The 20,539-nt window shown below is 35.0% G+C and overlaps 1 protein-coding gene across 2 annotated transcripts in view; it reads left to right on the forward strand.

Moving 5' to 3' along the window:
- Window positions 1-20,539, forward strand: part of LOC150092449 (uncharacterized) — a 161,568-nt gene that overhangs the window by 83,415 nt on the left and 57,614 nt on the right. For both annotated transcript variants that reach the window (XM_090415003.1, XM_090415004.1), the window contains exon 8: window positions 7,539-7,645. In XM_090415003.1, coding sequence (XP_090271129.1) covers window positions 7,539-7,645 — 107 coding nt within the window. The remainder of the gene's footprint in view (window positions 1-7,538; window positions 7,646-20,539) is intronic.

The following is a 20,539-nucleotide window of genomic DNA, read 5'->3' on the forward strand; positions in this document are numbered from 1 at the left end:
CGGGTCTTTAATTTGCTCATCTCTTACATTTCATGTACCTAATAACTGCTTATTTTCACTTATATATAAGTATATTACTCTTGACAAGAAATTATATTCTTGTTTTAATTCTATACCCAATCATAAGCATGAAATATCTTCACAACTGATCTATTTGTATATAGAAACTGTTGACTTCAAATCATTTGCTTTATTATCCTCTAATACAGAAACATTATAAGAAGGTTTCACGACCTTTATTAACGTCTTCATGGTTAAGAATTTAGGGAAACACACCACACGTGTTAAAATAATTACTTAATATTAGGAAAGTAACAATTGACGTTTCAACCTCTGTATTGAGGTCATCATCAGAAAAATACATATGTATAAGGAGCAAACTACATGCTACAAACTACATTTGCACTTTACAAATGTAAAATGAATCTAAGCTGCTTATTAATCTTTTATCTAGCCTGACCTCTAGTGAAAAAAAAAAGTTAATAATATTAAAAAAATTTAAAAAATATCTAAAATAAAATAGTTTTTAAAAAAAAGTAAATATAAAAATAAATTAAAAACAGAACTACATTAAACATTTCTAAAGTCCTCTCATATTGAGATATCCTGTTATACTGGTATACTTGTTCCAGTGCCTATAAGGTCCTCCACATTCTTGATTAGTCTGTCATTTTTGTTCAGGTTTGGACTCTGTTTTAGCATTTCACAGGCTTTCAATTTTTTTCTCAAACCAGGTTTTGGCAGTGTAGGGACTTAATGCTTTTCCAGTCAATTCTATGGTATGTTGGGAGTGCATGGTCTGATAGGCTTCTTCCATAATGGAAGTATTTAATATGTCATTTGTGTTCGTCTTTTCTGATTGGGATAGTGCATCCTGATTCCTCTATGCAGGTTAGGTTACATGTACATTGGATTTTGAAACCCCTAGGTGGGCTAGGTGTGGAAGCGGATCTTTGGAAGAACCGAGTAAATTTCTTAATTTTGTCGGGGATATTTTTTAATATTAACTTTTTTTTTTCCACTAGAGGTCAGACTAGATAAAAGATTAATAAGCAGCTCAATACAGAGGTTGAAACATCAATTGTTACTTTCCTAATATTAAGTAAAGTAATTATTTTAACACGTGTTGTGTTTCCCTAAATTCTTAACCATGAATGCTGATCACTGTGTAACCTTAAAAGAAAGAATTTATTGAGATGTCATCACTGGGAGAGCCAGACTCAAGAAATACCAAGGTAACTCTTTTGGCATAATGGATTGATTGGACTTGTGGTTCCTTATCCCTTTATCGGATATGTAAAGAAATTACTGGATTAAGGGTGATTATTGACAGTACTTATTGTCAACTTTTGAGAGGTGTTTTTTTGACATTTGTCTTGAGATATTTGTTTGTTGTTATATACTGCCTATAGACTTGGAATATTATACTATTGAGCCTTTGGATCACCTATTTTGGACTTCTGGTAGTGAGTTTAAAACAAAAACTTACCTGTTCAGTATGGTTTGGGGACTTGACTATTTTGTAGACTTATGCACATGTCTTGCTTGACGGATTAATGGATTAGAGTAGATAGTGGCATTTGCAAAGAATTTTACAGTCCTTTCATGTAGGAAACTTAGAATCTCAGGAATACTGGCTTCTTGGTGAAACTACATTTCTTACGAACCATGGAGTACTGAATGCTATTCATAAACATTTGTTTGGGATTATATGTCTTTTTTTAATGTTTGAATCTGCTGGTGACTCCAGGTGGGTGAGCCCTACATCAGGACTGGCCTAATCAGCATTTTGTATAGGAATGGTTAAAGTTCCATGTTTAGCCAACTACATCAGTTGAGTAATGGGTATAGATGTCCTATTGGTCTATTTGCTTTTGATCAGACACAATTAACATAAGTCATGAAGTGACACCCTTTATCTAGTTGTATTCTAAGTTTTTGGCTGTTGATTGCTATGAAATGATGGTGCCAAACATGACCCTCCAGGGATGCTCATCTTCTTGTGAATAGCACTGCCATGCTCTTGTCTACATTGACATCGACTCACCTTTTTTTGACCCATTGTTCTAGCTCTGGGATTGCATTTTGTAGTTTTTCATTTGCTAATCAAGGTCAGATGAATGTAACATTATTGCAGTATTGGCTTGCATGTCGGACTTTTGTGTTAATAAGTGTACATGAGATGTCATCCACATAGATGGCAAAGAACAGAGATGATAACAAGGAGTCGTGGGGAATGGTATTTAGTGAAGATGGTAAATCAGGAAATAGATAACAGAATAAGCAAAGTGGTATGGTGAAGAGCAAGCCAGTTAAATAAATTTATATGGAATAAGAGAGAAATTAGCCAAAACATTAAGCTAGCTGTATATAAGACAATGTTCAAACCAATTTTAAGTTATGAACCTGAGAGTTGGGTTTAGAAATAAAGCACTTGATTAAAGATTAGAGACCACAGATATGAGAGTTCTGAGAAAGATTAGGGGAGTGAACAGATAGAAATCAATGGCATAATGATATTAAAAATAAAGATAACACGAAGGAACTGGATATCATTATCATTCAAGAATGTGTGAAACTACATTTCTTACGAAAATGAGCAGGACTAATCTAAGATTAGCACTGTTCACTTAAACATAATGGATGATGAAAGGTTAGCAAAATTGGTGTTTGATACCAAGATAGAAGGAAAAAGACCCAGAGGAAGACCAAAATATAGGTGGATTGATTCATTCAGAAGTGCCTTAAAACTGAAATGTTAGATACAACAATATTGGAGTGTTTAAATTCTGCATTATTATTACACCCTCCATGGAATCAGCAGACTCATCACAGGAGATTCATTCAACTGACAACATACAGTAAACCCTTGCCGAATGCAGGGGTTACATCATTAATACAATTGCATGCACGGCAAAATCATGTTCCGCAAAGTTAACTTTCTGTGGAAAAAAATATGTTAGGTATAGTTCAAATTAAGAAAGTATGTATGTATAATTTAAACTAACCTAAATATTGTTGTAATTAAAAGGGAAAAATGAAACAAATGTTAATTGAAAGGATTTTTATTACTGCTTAATAAGTAGGTACATGATACAATTATTTTTTTAAAAAGCTAGTGATTTTTGCTTGGGACAATGACTGATGCAACTCTTTAAAAGTTTCGCAGTAAGGAGCGCAGAGTTTTTCAATGCGTTTCATAAAGTGTCCTCTTCTTTCTTCATTTGGATCAATCTCCATTGCAAAATCAGACAGTTCCTGTGCCTTTATTAACAATTCATTTAACTTCTTGTAAGTTAAAGATGCTTTATCTTCTTCTTCACTATCGCTGCTTTCACTTTTGGCTGGTGTTACAAGATCATCCAATTCTTCGATCGTCATTCTCAATTAATTCTTTGACTTCTCCTTCTTCCATATCTGAAAATCCTTCGCTGCCAATTGCTTTTGCAATTTGTATGATTTCTTTGGCTTCAGTTTCAATCGATGGAAATCCTTTAAAATTGTTGACAACTTCTGGCCAGAGCTGATGCCAGCAAGCATTCAATGTTGATGAATTCACTTGTTCCCATGCAAGTTTAATCATTTCTATGCAGTGGCTTATGTTGAATCACTTCCAAAATGCCATTAGCATGTCATGCTTTCCTTCATCTAGTGCTTTATTTGCAGAGGCGTAAACATGCCTGACATAATAGGCTTTCAATGTTTTTATGATCCCTTGATCCATTGGTTGGATTAAGGAAGTAGTGTTAGGTGGAAGGAATAAAACCTCTACATTTGGATGCAATGTTGTGAGGGCTTCAGCATCGTGTCCTGGAGCATTATCGAGAATTAGGAGAACTTTAAAGCACAGGTTTTGCTGTTCTAAGTAATGTTTGACTTCTTTAACGAATAAATTTTCAAACCAGTTATTAAAGAGGGCTTTTGTTTGCCTTGCTACTAGAAAAAAGAGGGATTTTGTTACCCAAGCTTTTCTATTCCACTTCCACACAACGGGCAATTGCTCAAAATTTTTTCCCTGCAATACACGAGGCGTTTTAGATCGATAAATGAGCAGAGGCTTGCACTTGAAGTCGCCTGATGCATTTCCACAAAAAAGCAAAGTGAGTCTATCCTTAAAAGCTTTAAAACCTGGGGCAACCTTTTGTGTCTTTGTGATGTAGGTTCGTTGTCCCATTCGCTTATAAAATAGGCCCGTCTCATCTGCATTGAAAACTTGTTATGGAACGTAACCCCTCTCTTCAATGAATTTCAAAAATTGGGGTTTGAATTTCTCTGCTGCTTCTTTATCTGCAGAGCCAGCTTCTCCCTGAAGCTTTACATTGTGCAAATTAAAACGACGCTTAAAGTTTTCAAGCCAACCTTTGCTTGTTTGAAAGTCAATTTTCTCTGACAATTGGCCATCTTTATTTAAAACGAAAGAAAACAAATCTAAAGCTTTGTTTCGAATACCAACACCATCCACAACTGAGCCTTTTTTGTTTACTTGATTGTCAATCCAAGCTATTAATATTTTTTCCATCTTTGCCAAGTGCGGAATTCTTCTTGAAACTTGAGCAATGTTTGCCGAAGTATCGCCTGAAGCTTTGATACTAGACCGAATCTTTTCTTCATTCTCCCATATTGTTCTTATGCTTGATTCGTTTATAGCCAGTTCTCTTGCAAGCGATGAAACATGTGTACCATTTTTCAACTTATCTAAAATTTCAATTTTCTGAGATAATGTCAAAACTTTGTGTCTTTTTGCTGCTTTATCATCATCATTTTTCCTCTTAGATGTGATATTGAATTTTTGAAATTAAAAGAAATACAAAAGGAGAAGAGGATGAACACTGATAAATATGTGATTACAGCTCTGCTAATGTGAGTGAAATGATTGCAACTCGGTCTGGATCACTCAGCTAGCGGGCAGCACCAAGCAGAGGTGCCGGCCGATGCTCTACAGCGTACCGCGTATGAATGAAATTCTAGTGTTGGACAAATTAAATGGAAACAATTAAGATAACGCATATGTGCAAAATCGCGTTCTGCAAATCTGCGCTCGGCAAGGGTTTACTGTACTTATAATACTGAACTTTAAAATCATTAACAGTATATTCTTGTAATTTGTAACAGATTCCAGTAATGTGTTTCTTTCACTCACAGTTCTCTATGTAAACAATCTACTCCTCATGCCCCTCTTCACCACACACTTACATAACTTCCAAGAATGGCCTCTGGTTCTCCCCCCTCTCACCTTTTACTCTTTTTTATAATCCTTTCTGGATTCATCCGATAAAATTTCCTAACTAACTTAAACACATTACCTTTTTTTTCTCCTATTTATGAAACTGCAATCCACATTTCCTCAGCCTCTCTCCATAGTCAGCATTTCAGAGTCCTGATATCGTCTTAGGCACTCTTCTTTGGATTCTCCAATCTGACCAGTGCTTTATACAAATGCACAACCACCTTCTTATCCCTACATGTTAGTATACTTCTTATCATAGTAGCACTATGATGTGCAGTCTTTGCATTACTTGCAATATGCCCTCTGAATTTTAATCTACTGTCAACTATCACTCCCAAATCTCATCCATTTACTGCAGTATAGTCAATATAGCATAGCCTTATATTTCTGTACTCTAAAATGTAACACCTTGCACTTATTAATATTAAAATTACAATCCCCCATGCCTTTGTCCAAGTCAAAAGTTTATTCAAATTTTCCTGAATGGAAGAATTCCTTATGCAATTAACAGTTTATATATTTCTTCTACTTCTCTTCAAGGGTTAGACATTTGCCTGTTCTGACTTTACTGGTGTTTCCATCTTGCAGCTGGTTTCCCCCCCCCCCCCCCACTCTATATTAATCCGCCTCTTTTGGTAGCTAATATCTTTCCATTTCTCTCTGTATTTCTTGATCTTTTCATTACGTTGTAAATATCTAGGTCTCTTCTGATGTCTTCATATTTTTACAGGGTCCAGTTTTGTGCATCCTTTAAATGCTCTTAAAAATCTCATTTCTCTAGCTTGTATTTTACTTTCATCTTTCTTTGCAACAGTCCATGTTTCTGAACCATATAATATAGTAGGAGTGGCCATTACTTTATATAACTTTAGTTGAGTTTCTCATCTTATTCAGTGTCCTTTTAATTATTCTACAGATTTTCAGAAATTTCTTTATTTTTTCATCTATATTTTTTAGATATGTTATCATGCACCCTAAATAATTAAACTGTATCACCTGTTATATTACTTTATTTTCTATGACTTTTTGATATAACATGATCTCAACCTTTAAATGCCATGAATTTTGTTTTCTTTTGTGAAATTTTAACATTTTATTGTTGGCTTATTTTATTTAATTCATCAACTGATTTTTTGAAGGTTATCTTCATTATCTTGTAATGTAATCTGATCATCTACATACAGCACTGTATTGATAACAGTTCTTCTGGTCAACCGTATACTTTTTTATTGTTATTTTCCATATTTCAATAATCTGATCAATATATATATATATATATATATATATATATATTGAATATGTTGGAGATAAGCTACATTCCTGTCTAACACCTTGATTAATTTCATTGATTTCAATCTCTTCTGTTAATTTATTACCTAACTGTATTTTTTGTATCTTTATATAAACATTTGTATATCTTGTACTAAATGTAATGGATATCCTTGTTTTTTCGTTATATTCCACAATTTTTCTCTGTATATTAGCTTATATATTTATGATTTTATATATTTACTAGGGGGCTCTGCCCCCTGACACCTACGGCGCCCAACACCCCCGTGTTCCGGACTGGGAACACTGGGCCAGTTCTCCTTGAATTCCGATGACTCGAATTTTGAAGACTCGACCCTCAGGGTAGGCGCTGAGTTTCAAATAACTTGACAAAAACGTTACAGCCTACATCCATTTCAAGCCGACGTCACATCCATTTCCAATTTCAGCTTATTTTATAGTATAAGTACATTATTGTTAATATAACATATATTCTTATTATTATTCTTATGTAACACCTCCAGGGACACCTCCAGGGAGTCCTATACAGTACATTATTGTTAATATAACATATATTCTTATTATTATTCTTATGTAACACCTCCAGGGAGTCCAAAGACTCATCGAGGGAGTGCACCTACTCTAACAATTCTGTCTCCACCACTTCACCAACCACAACTACATTCATCATCTACACCAACACTATCTACTGCCGACCACAATCACAAACATCCATACCCATGACGGGATTCGAACCCGCAGCCTTGAGAGCGGATACACTAACCACTCGGCCAACCAGGCCAGCATATTACATCATTACATCATTATTTATTATCCAAACATTTGCTTAGTCTAATTTTAAAAAATATTAAAGTACTCATACTTTAAAATATTAAAGTATATAACATTTTATATTAAATATTAAAATATCACTGCTTGAAGTTTTCAGCTATTTTTTATTTATGTCTGTTAGTCATTTTTGTACAATAAAATTCTAAATTTTTTGCAAGAAATTTTACTGTAAAATTTTAAAAAATTTTAGGTCCTGCTTTCACCTTTGAATGTAAAACCTTCAAGTTCAAAAGAAAAAATACTGTCTTTATGTATACAAAACCATCCACTTCAGTTCGCAGATGTGTTATCAGATTTGTAAGTATAAAGCACTTTTTTTAATCAAAACTTTCTATATAAAATATTCTTTATTGCACTGATTGCATAGAAAATAGGTTTTAATTATTTATTCAATGCATCCTTTAGTATGGTATTTTACTGTTGATACTGCAAGACCAAGTTCACATGCTATAGCTTCTTCCACTATCATATTTCTTTATTATCCATAATTTCATCTCTAAGATGAAATTATGGATAATAAATTATGGATTGATTGCAGTACATTTGCAAGATGGTTTACATTTTGATTCAAGGGCATGTTTACCAGCCATTCTGAATAATATTTAAAAAAAAAAAAACGCCAAAAATGTGAAAATAAGCACAACAATATATAGGTGTGTTCACAGCAAGAGACACATAGGAACTGGACCAATACATCATGTGGGGCTAAGCATCAACTTGCACATACTGTTTGTGTATAAGTGCTGTCTGTAAATATTGTGTATCTCTGGAATTTCTTATGTAAGTACAGATGTACATATCTTGAATTTACATATCTCAGAATCTGTCTGTATATGGTTAATTATGTTTTGCATTTACGAGCAAGATCAAATTTATGTGACTTATATGAATGCCATTCATTAAAAGTGTAAATATTATATATACTCCATGAGTGCATTAGGATTAGATAATTTGCTTCCCATTCTCTGGAAACACCAAATTGTTTCAGGCTTCCAGAAAACAAGATGATCTCCCCCAGGCAATGAAAATTTTCTACACCTATACCTACAGTGTGATTTGTAGGTATAGGTGTAGAACAACAGTCTGTGGTGATCCCACAGACTGTTGTTCAGTAAATGGTGATGCCATCCACTTGGTCAGCCTACTTATATTAATTGAAATAGGAAGTTATAAATCACTTATTTCCATCTTACAATGTGTTATTATCAATTAATTGTTTTTAATACCAAACCAAAAACATGACACTTACTATTACTGACTGAAGTTTGCTGGCTCTATGATTAGTACTAATTTCTACATTTATGTGTGTTCGTATTTACACTCTTACAAAAAAACTTCATAAAAAGTCCTCAGTATGGAGGTTGAAACATTATTTACCTTGAGGATATATATCAGGAATTTGATAAAAATAGTTTTTTCTCAGATTAATAGTAATTGAATTTACAAATCCCACACTATGAATATTATACGCCATCATATTGAAATAAAAGAACAATCTGTTGAATGCTCTTGCACTCAAACAACATTCTTTGTAGTATACATCATATCTCATCTTCAGCTACATGTGAGGTTGAATGGTCTGTTATGGCCACATAATTTGGCATTTTTTCAATCTATTTATTAAAAGGGTGTAATGGTTTTTGATCTTATCACAGTCTGTTTTTTCTTAATTATGTCTATTCTCTATCTGGTTTGCAGGAGGGAAACCCTGTCACCTTCATATCAGACAAGATGACTTGCCTTCACTTGAAAAGCCATTATAAATGTTCTTCACACTTGGCAAGATCCAAACCCGAGTTCTTTCCAAACAAAGGAAACATGCAAGTCATGATATGCTATGGCAGTGCTTCATTTTACATTTAGTTTTTAACATCCTGTTCTATTGAAATTGTTTTTCTCAACTGCAAAATAATTTTTTATATTTTATTTTAAATTTGCTGACATTACATATGCATTATGTAAACAGCGTGGGAGAGTTTCCGAAATGAAGGAAAGAGTGTTGTATGGTGACTCGTTATTAAGAGGAGTAATAGATGGGAGTGTAACTAAATTGTACTTACCGGGTGCGAAATTTAAGGATGTAAGTGAGAGTATTAGAGTGCAAAAACAGAGGGTGAAAGAATTAATAATTGTGGCGGGTACGAATGAATTGAAAGGTGATAAATTTTTTATGAGAGAGGACTTGAAAGTATTGTTAAAGGTAGCGAAAGAAAAGAGTGACAGAGTTAGAATGGTGAGTCTGTTACCGCGGTATGACAGAGAGGAGTTTAGAAGGAGGGCCATAATCGCAAATGACATTATGCGCAGGTTATGCGGACGGTGTGGTGTGGAATTCACGGACGTGTGGAATGAGTTTGATGGGCGAAAGGACTTATACAAGATGGATGGCCTGCATTTGAATGGACTTGGTGTGCGGAGACTGGAAAAAGTGTTGCTGAATGAAGTGAAAATGGATGTGCAGAACCAGGAAAACTAGAACTACCAAGGAGGGGGGGGGAGTGGATATCCAGACATCAGTGAGACAGTTGAGTGTAAAAATGTATATAATGTACCTGAGCCAGCACTAAGGACAAAAAATGGGAATGGGACATTTAGAATAACGCATCAAGATAGGGGTGGGACAAAGGGATCACTGCAATTCATGTATACTAATGCCAGGAGTATTAGGAACAAGAAGGAAGAATTTTTGGCCTTGATTGGCTCTTCCTGGCCACAGGTTATTGGCATTAGTGAAACATGGCTGACAGAAGATGATATAGTTAGTGGGATAGAATGTGTAGGTTATAGTATGTTTAGGAGGGACAGAGAGAATAAAATTGGGGGAGGGGTGTTATTGATAATAGCTGATGAACTGCAGCCAAGGAGAATTGAAGTATTGCAGGATAGTGAAAGGAGCTCATTTGAGGCTATTTGGTGTGAGATTGACACTGGCAGAATAAAATATACAGTTGGATGCTGCTATAGACTAGGTGATGGAATAGATGGTGGAGATGGTATGCATAAACAAATTGATGAAATGAGTGGAAGGAGGGTAATTATTATGGGGGATTTCAACTATGGTAACATTGATTGGAAGGAGGAGAGGACACGTGAGGAAGGAAATGGATTTTATTCAATTATTAAGGGATAACTATCTGAAACAGCATGTAATTGAAAATACTAGGGGTGTGAGAGTGCTTGACCTGGTAATTGCATCTCAAAATTTGACTGTAATGAATATGACCATGTTGCCACCTATTGGTGAGAGTGATCATAAGGTCTTGACCTGGGAGGTGGCTAAAGGTGTGCAATTTGTGATTAAGATGGTATATGTGGAATTACCGTGCTGGCAAGTATGACAAGCTTAGGAGATTGCTTGGATCAGTGCCATGGCATGTACAACTGCAAGGGCTGGACGTCGATAGAGCATGGGAAGTGGTCAAAGAGCATTTACAGGAGGTTATGGCTGATTGTATACCTAAGGTCCGAATAGTGAAACAAGTAGGGGTTAAATAGATGAATAACACCATTAAGCTTGAGCTGCAAAAAAAGAAACAACTATGGAGGGAATTTAAAGAAAGGGGTGACCTGCAGGCACACGAACAGTATAAAGTGCAGGCCAGAAGGGTAACGAGTGTGGTAAAAACAGCAAAAGCTGATTATGAAAGGAAACTAGCTATGCAAGCAAAAGAGAATCCCAAACAGTTCTTTCAATATGCTGCAAGCAAGAAAAAAACTGTACATGGCAAAATGATTTTAAGGAATGATGATGGTAAAGAGTTCACTGAACCAGTCGATATAGTGGAGTTACTGAGTGCGCACTTTGCAAAAGTATATCATCCAGGTGGTGACGTTAAAAAAATGAAGGAACCATTAGTTTATATGGGAATTGTGATGAATGAAGTGGAGGTGAATTGTCTATTACAGAACCTTAATGTGAATACATCTGTGGGATTGGATGGTATACCGGCACGGGTCTTGCATGAAGCAGCTAAGGAATTATCAGTGCCCTTGACCATGTTGTTTAATCTGAGTCTCGGGTCTGGCTTAGTCCCGAAGGCGTGGAAAGAGGGGAAAATAGTTTCACTGCATAAAGGAGGATCCAAGACTATGGTTGCAAATTACTGACCGATCAGCATATCAGGAGTCGTTGTCAAGGTCTTGGAGAAAGTAGTCAAGGGAAAAATACAGGAATGGATTGATGAAAATGAGATACTGTACAGAGGACAGCATGGCTTTGTGAAGGGTAGATCATGCCTCAGTAACTTGCTCAAGTTTTATAACAAGGTGACGGCTGAACTGGATAAGGGAAATGGGTTTACAGTGATACTGCTGGACCTGGCAAAGGCGTTTGACAGGATACCACATGGAATTCTAATCCGTAAAGTACAACATATGGGAATGGATATAGGGTTGGTGAGATGGATAGCTGGGTGGTTGATGGAGAGATATCAAAGAGTAGTTTATTCAGGAGTAGAGTCCAAAAGACGGCCTGTGACTAGTGGTGTGCCACAGGGTTCTGTTCTTGGACCACTGCTGTTTAATCTGTTCATTAACGATATAGGGAAGGGTCTAAGTGGGACAGTTCATTTGTTCGCTGATGATGCAAAGTTGGGTAGGGCGATAGTGAATGCAGAAGATGTCAAAGTCTTGCAAGATGACTTAGATCGATTGGAGTTCTGGACTAAGGAGAATGGATGTCAATTTAATGTGACAAAATGTAAGGTTATGCATTTCGGAGTGAAAAGATTAGCAGCAGTATACCACATTGGTGGAAGTGTACTCCAAGAGATTGATGAGGCCAGGGACTTGGGAGTGTTGGTGGATAGGGAGATGAAGTTTAGGGGGCACATTGCGAAAGTAGCTAAATCAGCTCATCAACTCACTTGGTTGTTGAAAAATACCTTAACGAGCAGAGACAAGCAAGTTATTGTACCTCTGTACCGAGCCCTGATAAGACCTCATCTCGACTACTGTGCCCAGATTTGGTCACCTCGGTTCCTTCTTGCTGGGGAGGAGGTGGAGAGGATCCAGAGGCGAGTGACTAAGATGATAGCAGGTCTATGGAATGAACCATATGAGAACAGGTTGAAGATTTGTGGGTTGCAGAAACTAGTTGATAGGCGGAAAAGGGGAGATATGATTGAGACATTCAAATTGCTAAAAGGATTCTATAGGATTAATTCAGAGGATATTTTTGAGGTCAGGACTGGTGGTGGGAGAACTAGGGGACACCCATGGAAGCTGGGCAAGAGCGTGGTTAGCAGGGGTGTTAGAGCTGGGTTCTTTACTTTTAGAGTGGTAAATGAGTGGAATAAGCTGCCAGAGTCTGTTGTGGGTGCTATGACAGTGAGCGAGTTCAAGGCAAAGTATGATAGATACTGTGAGAATGTTGAACAGTTGTGTGAACATGATGTTTAGGGCCTCCTTCGATGAGTCTAAGGACTCCCTGGAGTAGCCCGTAGTAATAATAATAATAATAATAATTATGATACAGCATAATAAGATATCATGATGTCTGGGATGTCACCTATAATTATGAGGTCCCCACCATTTTTGCAGGATAAACAAAACTGGTTAGCATACCTGCTCTCCAACCAACAAGCTGTGCTTCAAAACCTGCTGTGAACATAGATATTTTTGTGATTATCTTTAGCTGAGAGATAAATTTTATTGTCCAGTGTGAGACCACTACCCCACTTATTTGGAGGTCCCTTCAAGCGGCTTGAAAAATTCCATTTTTGGTACAGCAGGGTTCCTGATTATGTAATAAAATTTTAAAAAATACAAAATATATATAAAATTAATGAATAGAAGAAAAAAAAATAGCCCAGTCATTGTGCTAATATACTATAGGTTTACAACTTTTCATGGATGCAATCACATTTAAAAAAAAAAAAGAGAAAAAAAAATTTTAATTCAACTACTCGAACCTCTAAAAGAACTGAAGATGATATCTTCATTTAAAAGCATTAATAGAAATGAAGTAGAACTGATGTAGGAATTAGGGCAGTATATCACATCAATTATGAGTGTTCACACTTATAATTGATGTGAGTGTGAACAAGACTAAATAATAAACATTTAGAAATGTTAGAAAGAAGTCTAACAGTAAACATAAGATGATCGATTCAGGCAATGATTATTTGCCGATTTAATACGACAAGTAGAAAGAAGTTCGAGTTACAAATTTCAAGACTTTCTAGAATTTCGAGACTACTAATTTCAATCCCATTTACACGTGTATGCTTGCAAATGTATTTAGATGGTAGATATTCATTACCAGGCATGAAACTATTGGCATTCTTATTGGATGCTTGAAGTGGCTTTTAAAAGTTTCTTGTTTTGTCTCTAGAGCATTCTTTCTGAATTATCAAACCCTAGCCTATTACTAATACTGTGGATTGATTCATTACACTAATTTACTGTGAATTTACAATCTTATATGGATGAGATTTGCATATTTAAAAAAAAAGATTAAGGAAAGGAGGAATTAGCATTCAACACTAAATATGAATATAAACTAGAGAAGACAGTTTCAAGCATTTATCTGATCATATTTCATTGTGGGATGGTAGACAGTGATATTTATTTGTCCATGTGGTCCTGAATAAGGTTCTAGTAAGGAAGGAAGCAAAAGAATTTTTTTGAATCATTAGATGAGGCAGCTCATATGAAGGAAAAGCTTATTCTTATTAGAAATTCTTATTCTAAGCAATGTAAAGCAGAAAATTAATCCCATACAGAAATGTCGTGAAGGAAATTTGAAGGTTTTTAAATGCTTACTCCCAGGGCTCCAAAAATACAACTTATATCTACTAGCCACAAAAAATTTTACTCACTCAAAGTATCCAGCTGCTTTATATAAATACTGTTATAGATGGCATTTTTTAAAAAAATCTAAATGTTATAATCGATGACAAAGCAAAATAACACATTCTTTATTTCTTACCACACATTACACATAATTATACAGAAATATCCTTTCTTTAATCATCATCATCATCAAATTCCTGACATGTACCCTCAAGGGGTGTACAGGATATGATAGCACTACATGAAAAATTTACATCATTACTAACTTCCTATCTACAATTTTCCTCCAAATCAGTCTATTACTTGTGATGGCTCCAACATTATCAGATCTTATATTTCTATCGTCTAAGGCACTTTGTACTGTATCAATCCACCTATATCTTGGTTTTCCTCTGGGGTCGTTTTCCTGCCAACCTGGTAGAGAACACTTGTTTTGCTAATCTTTCCTCGCCCATTCTGTTTAAGTGACCATACCATCTGAGATTAGCTCTGCTAACACATTCCTGGATGCTGACAATGTCAAGTTCTTTCCTAATATCCTCGTTTTTAATATGATATTGCCATTGATGCCATCTGTTCACGCCTCTAATCTTTCTCAGAACTCTCATATCTGCAGTTTCCAGTCTCTGGTCAAGTGTTTTACTTCCGACTCAGCTCTCAGATCCATAGGTTAAAACTGGTTTGAACACTGTCTTGTATACAGCTAATAGTGTCCCAACTAATTTCTCTCTTATTCCATATGAATTTATTCAATTGACTTCCTACCATACCAGCTTTGTTGATTCTGTTGTCTATTTCCATATTTAATTTATCATCTTCACTAAAAATCGTGCCTAAGTAGCTGAAATGTTTTACTTGTTCCACAGGTTCTCCATTCACAACACAGTTGACATTTTCAACAATTCTACCTATTTTCATTGTCTTTTTAATGCTGACCTTCATACCATATCTATTACAACAGTTATTCAGTTTAGTCAGGGAATCTTGCAAACTTGTAGCGGATTTATTTAGAAGTATAACATCGTCCGCATAAAGCAAAGAGCTGACAATAACTTCTCCAATTCTGATATCATGTTTAGTACCACTTTCCTTCATAATGTGATCCATATAGATAATGAATAACAGAGAGGATAATGTACATCCTTGTCTCACACCAGATTTAACATTAAACCATCTTCCTGTACTTCCTTCAATTCTAACTGCTGACTTACAACTCAAATGAAGACTAAGTATTGCTTGATATAATGCCCCATTGACACCATATAACTGTAGTATATTGAATAGCTTCTCCCTTGCCACCTTGTTACATGCCTTTTCCAGATCAACAAAACTTAAATACAGATCTTTGTTATATTCCCATGATTTCTCCACTATTTGTCGTAAAGTGAAGATCTGATCCTGACAGCCTCTATTTGGCCTGAATCCAGCTTGTTCTTCACCAAGCTTTTCTTCCACAATTCTTCTCAACCGTTTCTCAAGTATACTTGCATAGATCTTGCCAGTCACACTCAGTAGGGAAATACCTCTGTAATTCTCACATTCAGTTTTATTTCCCTTTTTATATATGGGTACTATTAGAGCTCTACTCCAATCATCGGGAATTCGTCCCTCTGTCCAGGCATTCTGAATTATGCAGTGCAGCCACTGCAAGACTTTTATACCACCATACTTCAGCATTTCTGGTCGAATATTCTTCTCCTGCTGCCTTTCCACATTTCAAGCCTTTGATAGCTTTTTCTACTGCTTTTATTTAGCTAGTTTTACACAGTGTTTTTTGCTTTCTTACATTTGTATTCTTTGTATTCTCTAAGAGCACAAGCTGACTTATTTACCAGGAACTTTTGATATGCTTTCTTCTTTTCCTTCACTGCCTCTTTAACTTCTTGTGTCCACCATGGAGTTTTGGTTTTTCTATCCTTGCAGACAACCTTACCACATGCCTCTCTGGCTGAATCAATCAGGGTTTTCTTCAAGGCTTGCCACTGAATCTCCAAGGTTTGGTTTCTGTTCTCAAACTCTTTCATTTTTTCTTCAATAATCTTTGTGTATTTCAGTCTACAGTTCACATCTGAGAGCTGCTCAACTTTTATTCATTTTAAAACTTTCTTACATGTTATTCTTTTCAGTATGAAATTCAATTTTATCCTGCTCAAGACTAAATAGTGATCGCTTCCAATTTCAAATCCTCTGTATACTCTGGTGTCCTGCACCAGGGAGAAAACATCACTATCAACAATAACATAGTTCATGAGACTTTTTTTTATTCCTTGCCTCTTCTGTCTATATGAATTTGTGCACATTTTTATGTTGGAACATGGTGTTAGTAATAACCAGTCCATGTCCTGAGCAGAAATCCAACAGGTATTTGCCATTATTTTTGTCTTTGCTCTTTTCTCCAAATTTTCCCAAAATGTTTTTGTATGTCTCACAATCATTTCCTACTCTGCTATTTAGATCTCCAACAAGGACCAACTTTTCCTTTTTCATTGTGTCAGTTGCTTTTTCTAAAGCTTCAAAAATTCCTCCACTTCTACCTTAGTAGAACCTTCTGTGGGACCACAAATAACTCTCATTTGTGCATCTCGTGCACTGTCTTCCCCCCCCCCCACACACACACACCCTGCCATCCTTCTTAAAGTAATCAAATAATCAAGATAAATATATGTTGTGGATAAATAAACTAAAGGATCATTGTAATCTTGGAAAGGAACAAAAATGTTTTAAACAAATTAAATAAATTGTGAAGCAAAAATTGATATTAATGGGATCCTTGGAGTTGCATATCATTGACAAGTCCTTCGTAGTTGGGAATATAAGATGATGTTGCAGCTCGCAAACAATTGTTGAGATGTTCATCGTTTAGTCACGATCTGTATTTAGATTTTATGATGTTCATGGTGGAAAAAAATGACTCACAGAAATATGTTGATCCAAAAAAAAAAAAGACGTTATCTTGTGTGCACAACTTTTTAAAACAGGAAATCTGAAATCTTTGTTTGTCCACCAACCTCCAAAAGTTTTCACCTTTATATGACTTCAATGTGATGTGATATCATTCCTGAGATCTAAAATTTCCTGTTCTACTTCTTTTGTTTTTGCATCGTTAAAGTTTGTAATGAGTTCAGCAGTTACGATCACACTTAAGTCTGTAAAAGGGTTTAAAAAATACAATACCATTGAGCCAATTGAGCTGAAACCTCTTCTCAAATTTTTCCTGAAGCAATTTAACAAACGATTCTGTGACAAACTCTTTTGTCAATCATTTTGTTTTGGGAAATGATTGAGAGATTTCAGCTCCAAATGATATATCCACAAAGTTAGCTTCTCTTTGAATGATCTGATCGAACTTATCATCATTGCAATGTGTTTATCCTTTCCTTGGAGATCTAAGTTTAGAAAATTTAAATTTTTCTATGATATCTGTAAGGAAACCCAAATCCATTAACAAAAAGGATCACTTAACTGTTCATAGTTCTGTCCTTTGAAACTGAGAAATTCTTTTATTTCTTCAATCGAACTCACAAATCTTGAAAGTACTTCTGCTTTGCTTAGCCAACAAGCTTTGGAATGAAGAATGAGATTTTTTTAGTTACATCATTGGTACTCTCAATGAAAGACTTAGAAGCGGTGCCGCTAAGTCTTTCATTAAAGAAAAAACACTCACTCTACTAGAGTCTTTGATTTCCTTAACTAATTCTTATTTAATGACATCGGCAATAATTGACACAACGTCTTTACATTGCATGTCATTTTGGTACTGCTCTACTGAACCTGTATCTATATCATGCTATCAAGTTTTTGAGTTCAGTAAATGGTTTATTGCATTTAGCTATATAATAGGCTGTATTAAAAAGGCACTTAAGGTGTTCAAACATTTTAGAATCCGTCTTCCTTTGGCAGGCAGCTAGAGTTGTGCTTTCTGGGTGATTTATGGCCAAGTCTATGCCACAGCATTTTTTTTTGTGAGAATTGAATACTTCACGAAACCTAAATGTCTCCACTTTGAAAGGTCCGTTGTAGTAATCTAGTTACTGTCAGCAGCCCAGGATATTTTTTACAGGTAGTACAAAATGCAACTTTGTCTTTGTAGCATAAGTCTTGGAAAGCACTGTAAAATCTCTCATGATATGTAACTACATAACTTATCATGTTCGCTTTTACATGTTTTTCTAAGGAGATTGCACTTTAAGAAATGTCAGTTTTTTTCTGTAATAATCTTGTACATGCAATAACTTAACCATGAGCTTTTGTTAAAATAATGTGGCTCATGACATCATTATGTAATGCTGTTAACCAATGTCCATATATGGCAATTTCAAAAGATGCATGAAGTATGATGTCATCATGTCTGAATGCCAACCTATGACCATATATGGAAGTTTTGAGAGATGTGTGCGTGCATACAGTGGAAGTCTGGGCCTTTATGAGGTGAATCGTCGAGAAGGAATTTTGTCTTAGGGTTTTCACCTTCTCTTATCTGGGTCACGGTAATTGAAAGCGAAGCATCATGGGTCTTGGGTTTCTCAGTATCCTACCTGGATCGGCCGCCACAAGAAGCATTGTGTTCATCGTCGGAAAGAGCTTCACATTGCCGACATGTTAAGGGTCTTAAAGGGCATAGAATAATCAACGACTCTGACAAAGAAGAAATTTGGCATGAAATCAAGAACGAGTCAGCAGAAGGAAAGGAAGACAAGGAGCACTTTTGTGTGAACAAAAGATTCACGTAAAAGGCAGTGTTGAATGAGAATTGTAAGTAGTTATATATGTGATAATTCCGAACAAGAATGTACATGAAGTGTGTCTGTTCATGGATACAATAAGATAATATAAACTGATATTGAGACACGCTTATTCAAGGTATGCTTTATTGTTAGTTTGTATACATATAACTGGCAGGATATTCTAGATTGTGATTTAGCTTTGAAGGAAGTAAATTAGAACTAAGTTTGAATCAGGAAGAACTGAAAATAACAAAGAATTGTAATGTATATGTGAATCAAACTGTAAATATTCCTTTTTGATTTAATTAAATGGTTTGTGAACAACACATTGGACTGATTTTGTCAATGCACTATCCTGAAAATTTCAAACCTGCATAAGATAAAGTTTAAGTAATCAATAATCAAGCCATGACTATTTAAAGGTAAAGATTAACATAAGCAGGGTATCTAACAATGTCTGCTTTGTCTTTATTTTAAAGTCTTATAATAATCTTGCACTCACTGCATAGTTGGTGCAAGATTATTATAAGACTTTATTATTATTATTTATTTGTTTTATGACGCAGTCGTAAAACAAATAAATTTGTTGGACTATAGTGCATGAGAACATAGGATCTAGTAGAAATAAACAAATGGCGGCAGTTCACAACAATTCGCAAAGTTTAAGTAAAAGAATCAACAAAGACAAAGTAGGGTTGAGAAATACAGAACGTAAGAATGTTATAACAGCTCATCTCACCTGATTATTTTTATTTGATGGTACAACAGAGCTCTTCCCTGGCATTTTTTAACACTTTCTAGTTCCTGCAATTCTCCTTTTTGCATCATTTCACAAAGTTTAAACATGTGCTTTGCTTCTTTCATTTATTGTTCATAACGAAGGTTTAATTTATATAAATTATCTATAAACAATAATTTAATAGAAAAGACAATAAAGTTCATGAAAATAACAAAATGGTAGCACTCACTGCAGAGCTAGACTCGCTTTTCATGCTGCATACATGAAACATGATCTATTCTTTGACTTGTCTTTGCAAAATAATTGCATTTTTTAAATAATAGTTCTAAAAAGCTCTGGCATATGTAAAATATTCAGGTATTTAATTACACTAAGTTAACTCATGTTATGAACTGTGAAAATAAGCTTAGGATAGTACTATATTAGAATTGTGCACCTAGATATACTGTAGTACTTAATGAAATTGTGCCACTTTTAACTTTTGTGTTAATAATTAAAAGATTATTTTGTTAAGAAATATAATGAGAAAAGCAAATTTTTTTTTTTAAATAATATATTATCTATTACATATGTCATGCATACTGGATACTCGTATAAGTTTAATATTAAACTAAACGAATGCATTGATTTGATTATAAAATTTATTTATTGGAAATTATAACTATTATTTAATTTAAATGAATTCATGATGGTGTATGTGTGTGAATTTGTTTTGCTTGAAGCGTTTGAGATTTACTGTTTTCAAGTAAAGTGCTGTAATGACAACATGTGGCTCATTTCTACTACTTCATGACTGAAATGAAAACCAGAAGTATAATGCATATGGAGCATGCATAGAGGGAGAAGAACACTGTATGATACAGCTGGGAGAGAGAAACTAGGGAATCTTTGGAATTCGATAGCAGATATTAAAAGTCTTTCATATAGAAAGCA

The sequence above is a fragment of the Typopeltis vanoorti genome, chromosome 26 (genome assembly GCF_054136105.1).
Source record: "Typopeltis vanoorti isolate ZY-2024b chromosome 26, IOZ_Tvanoo_1.0, whole genome shotgun sequence".
NCBI lineage: Eukaryota > Metazoa > Arthropoda > Arachnida > Uropygi > Thelyphonidae > Typopeltis > Typopeltis vanoorti.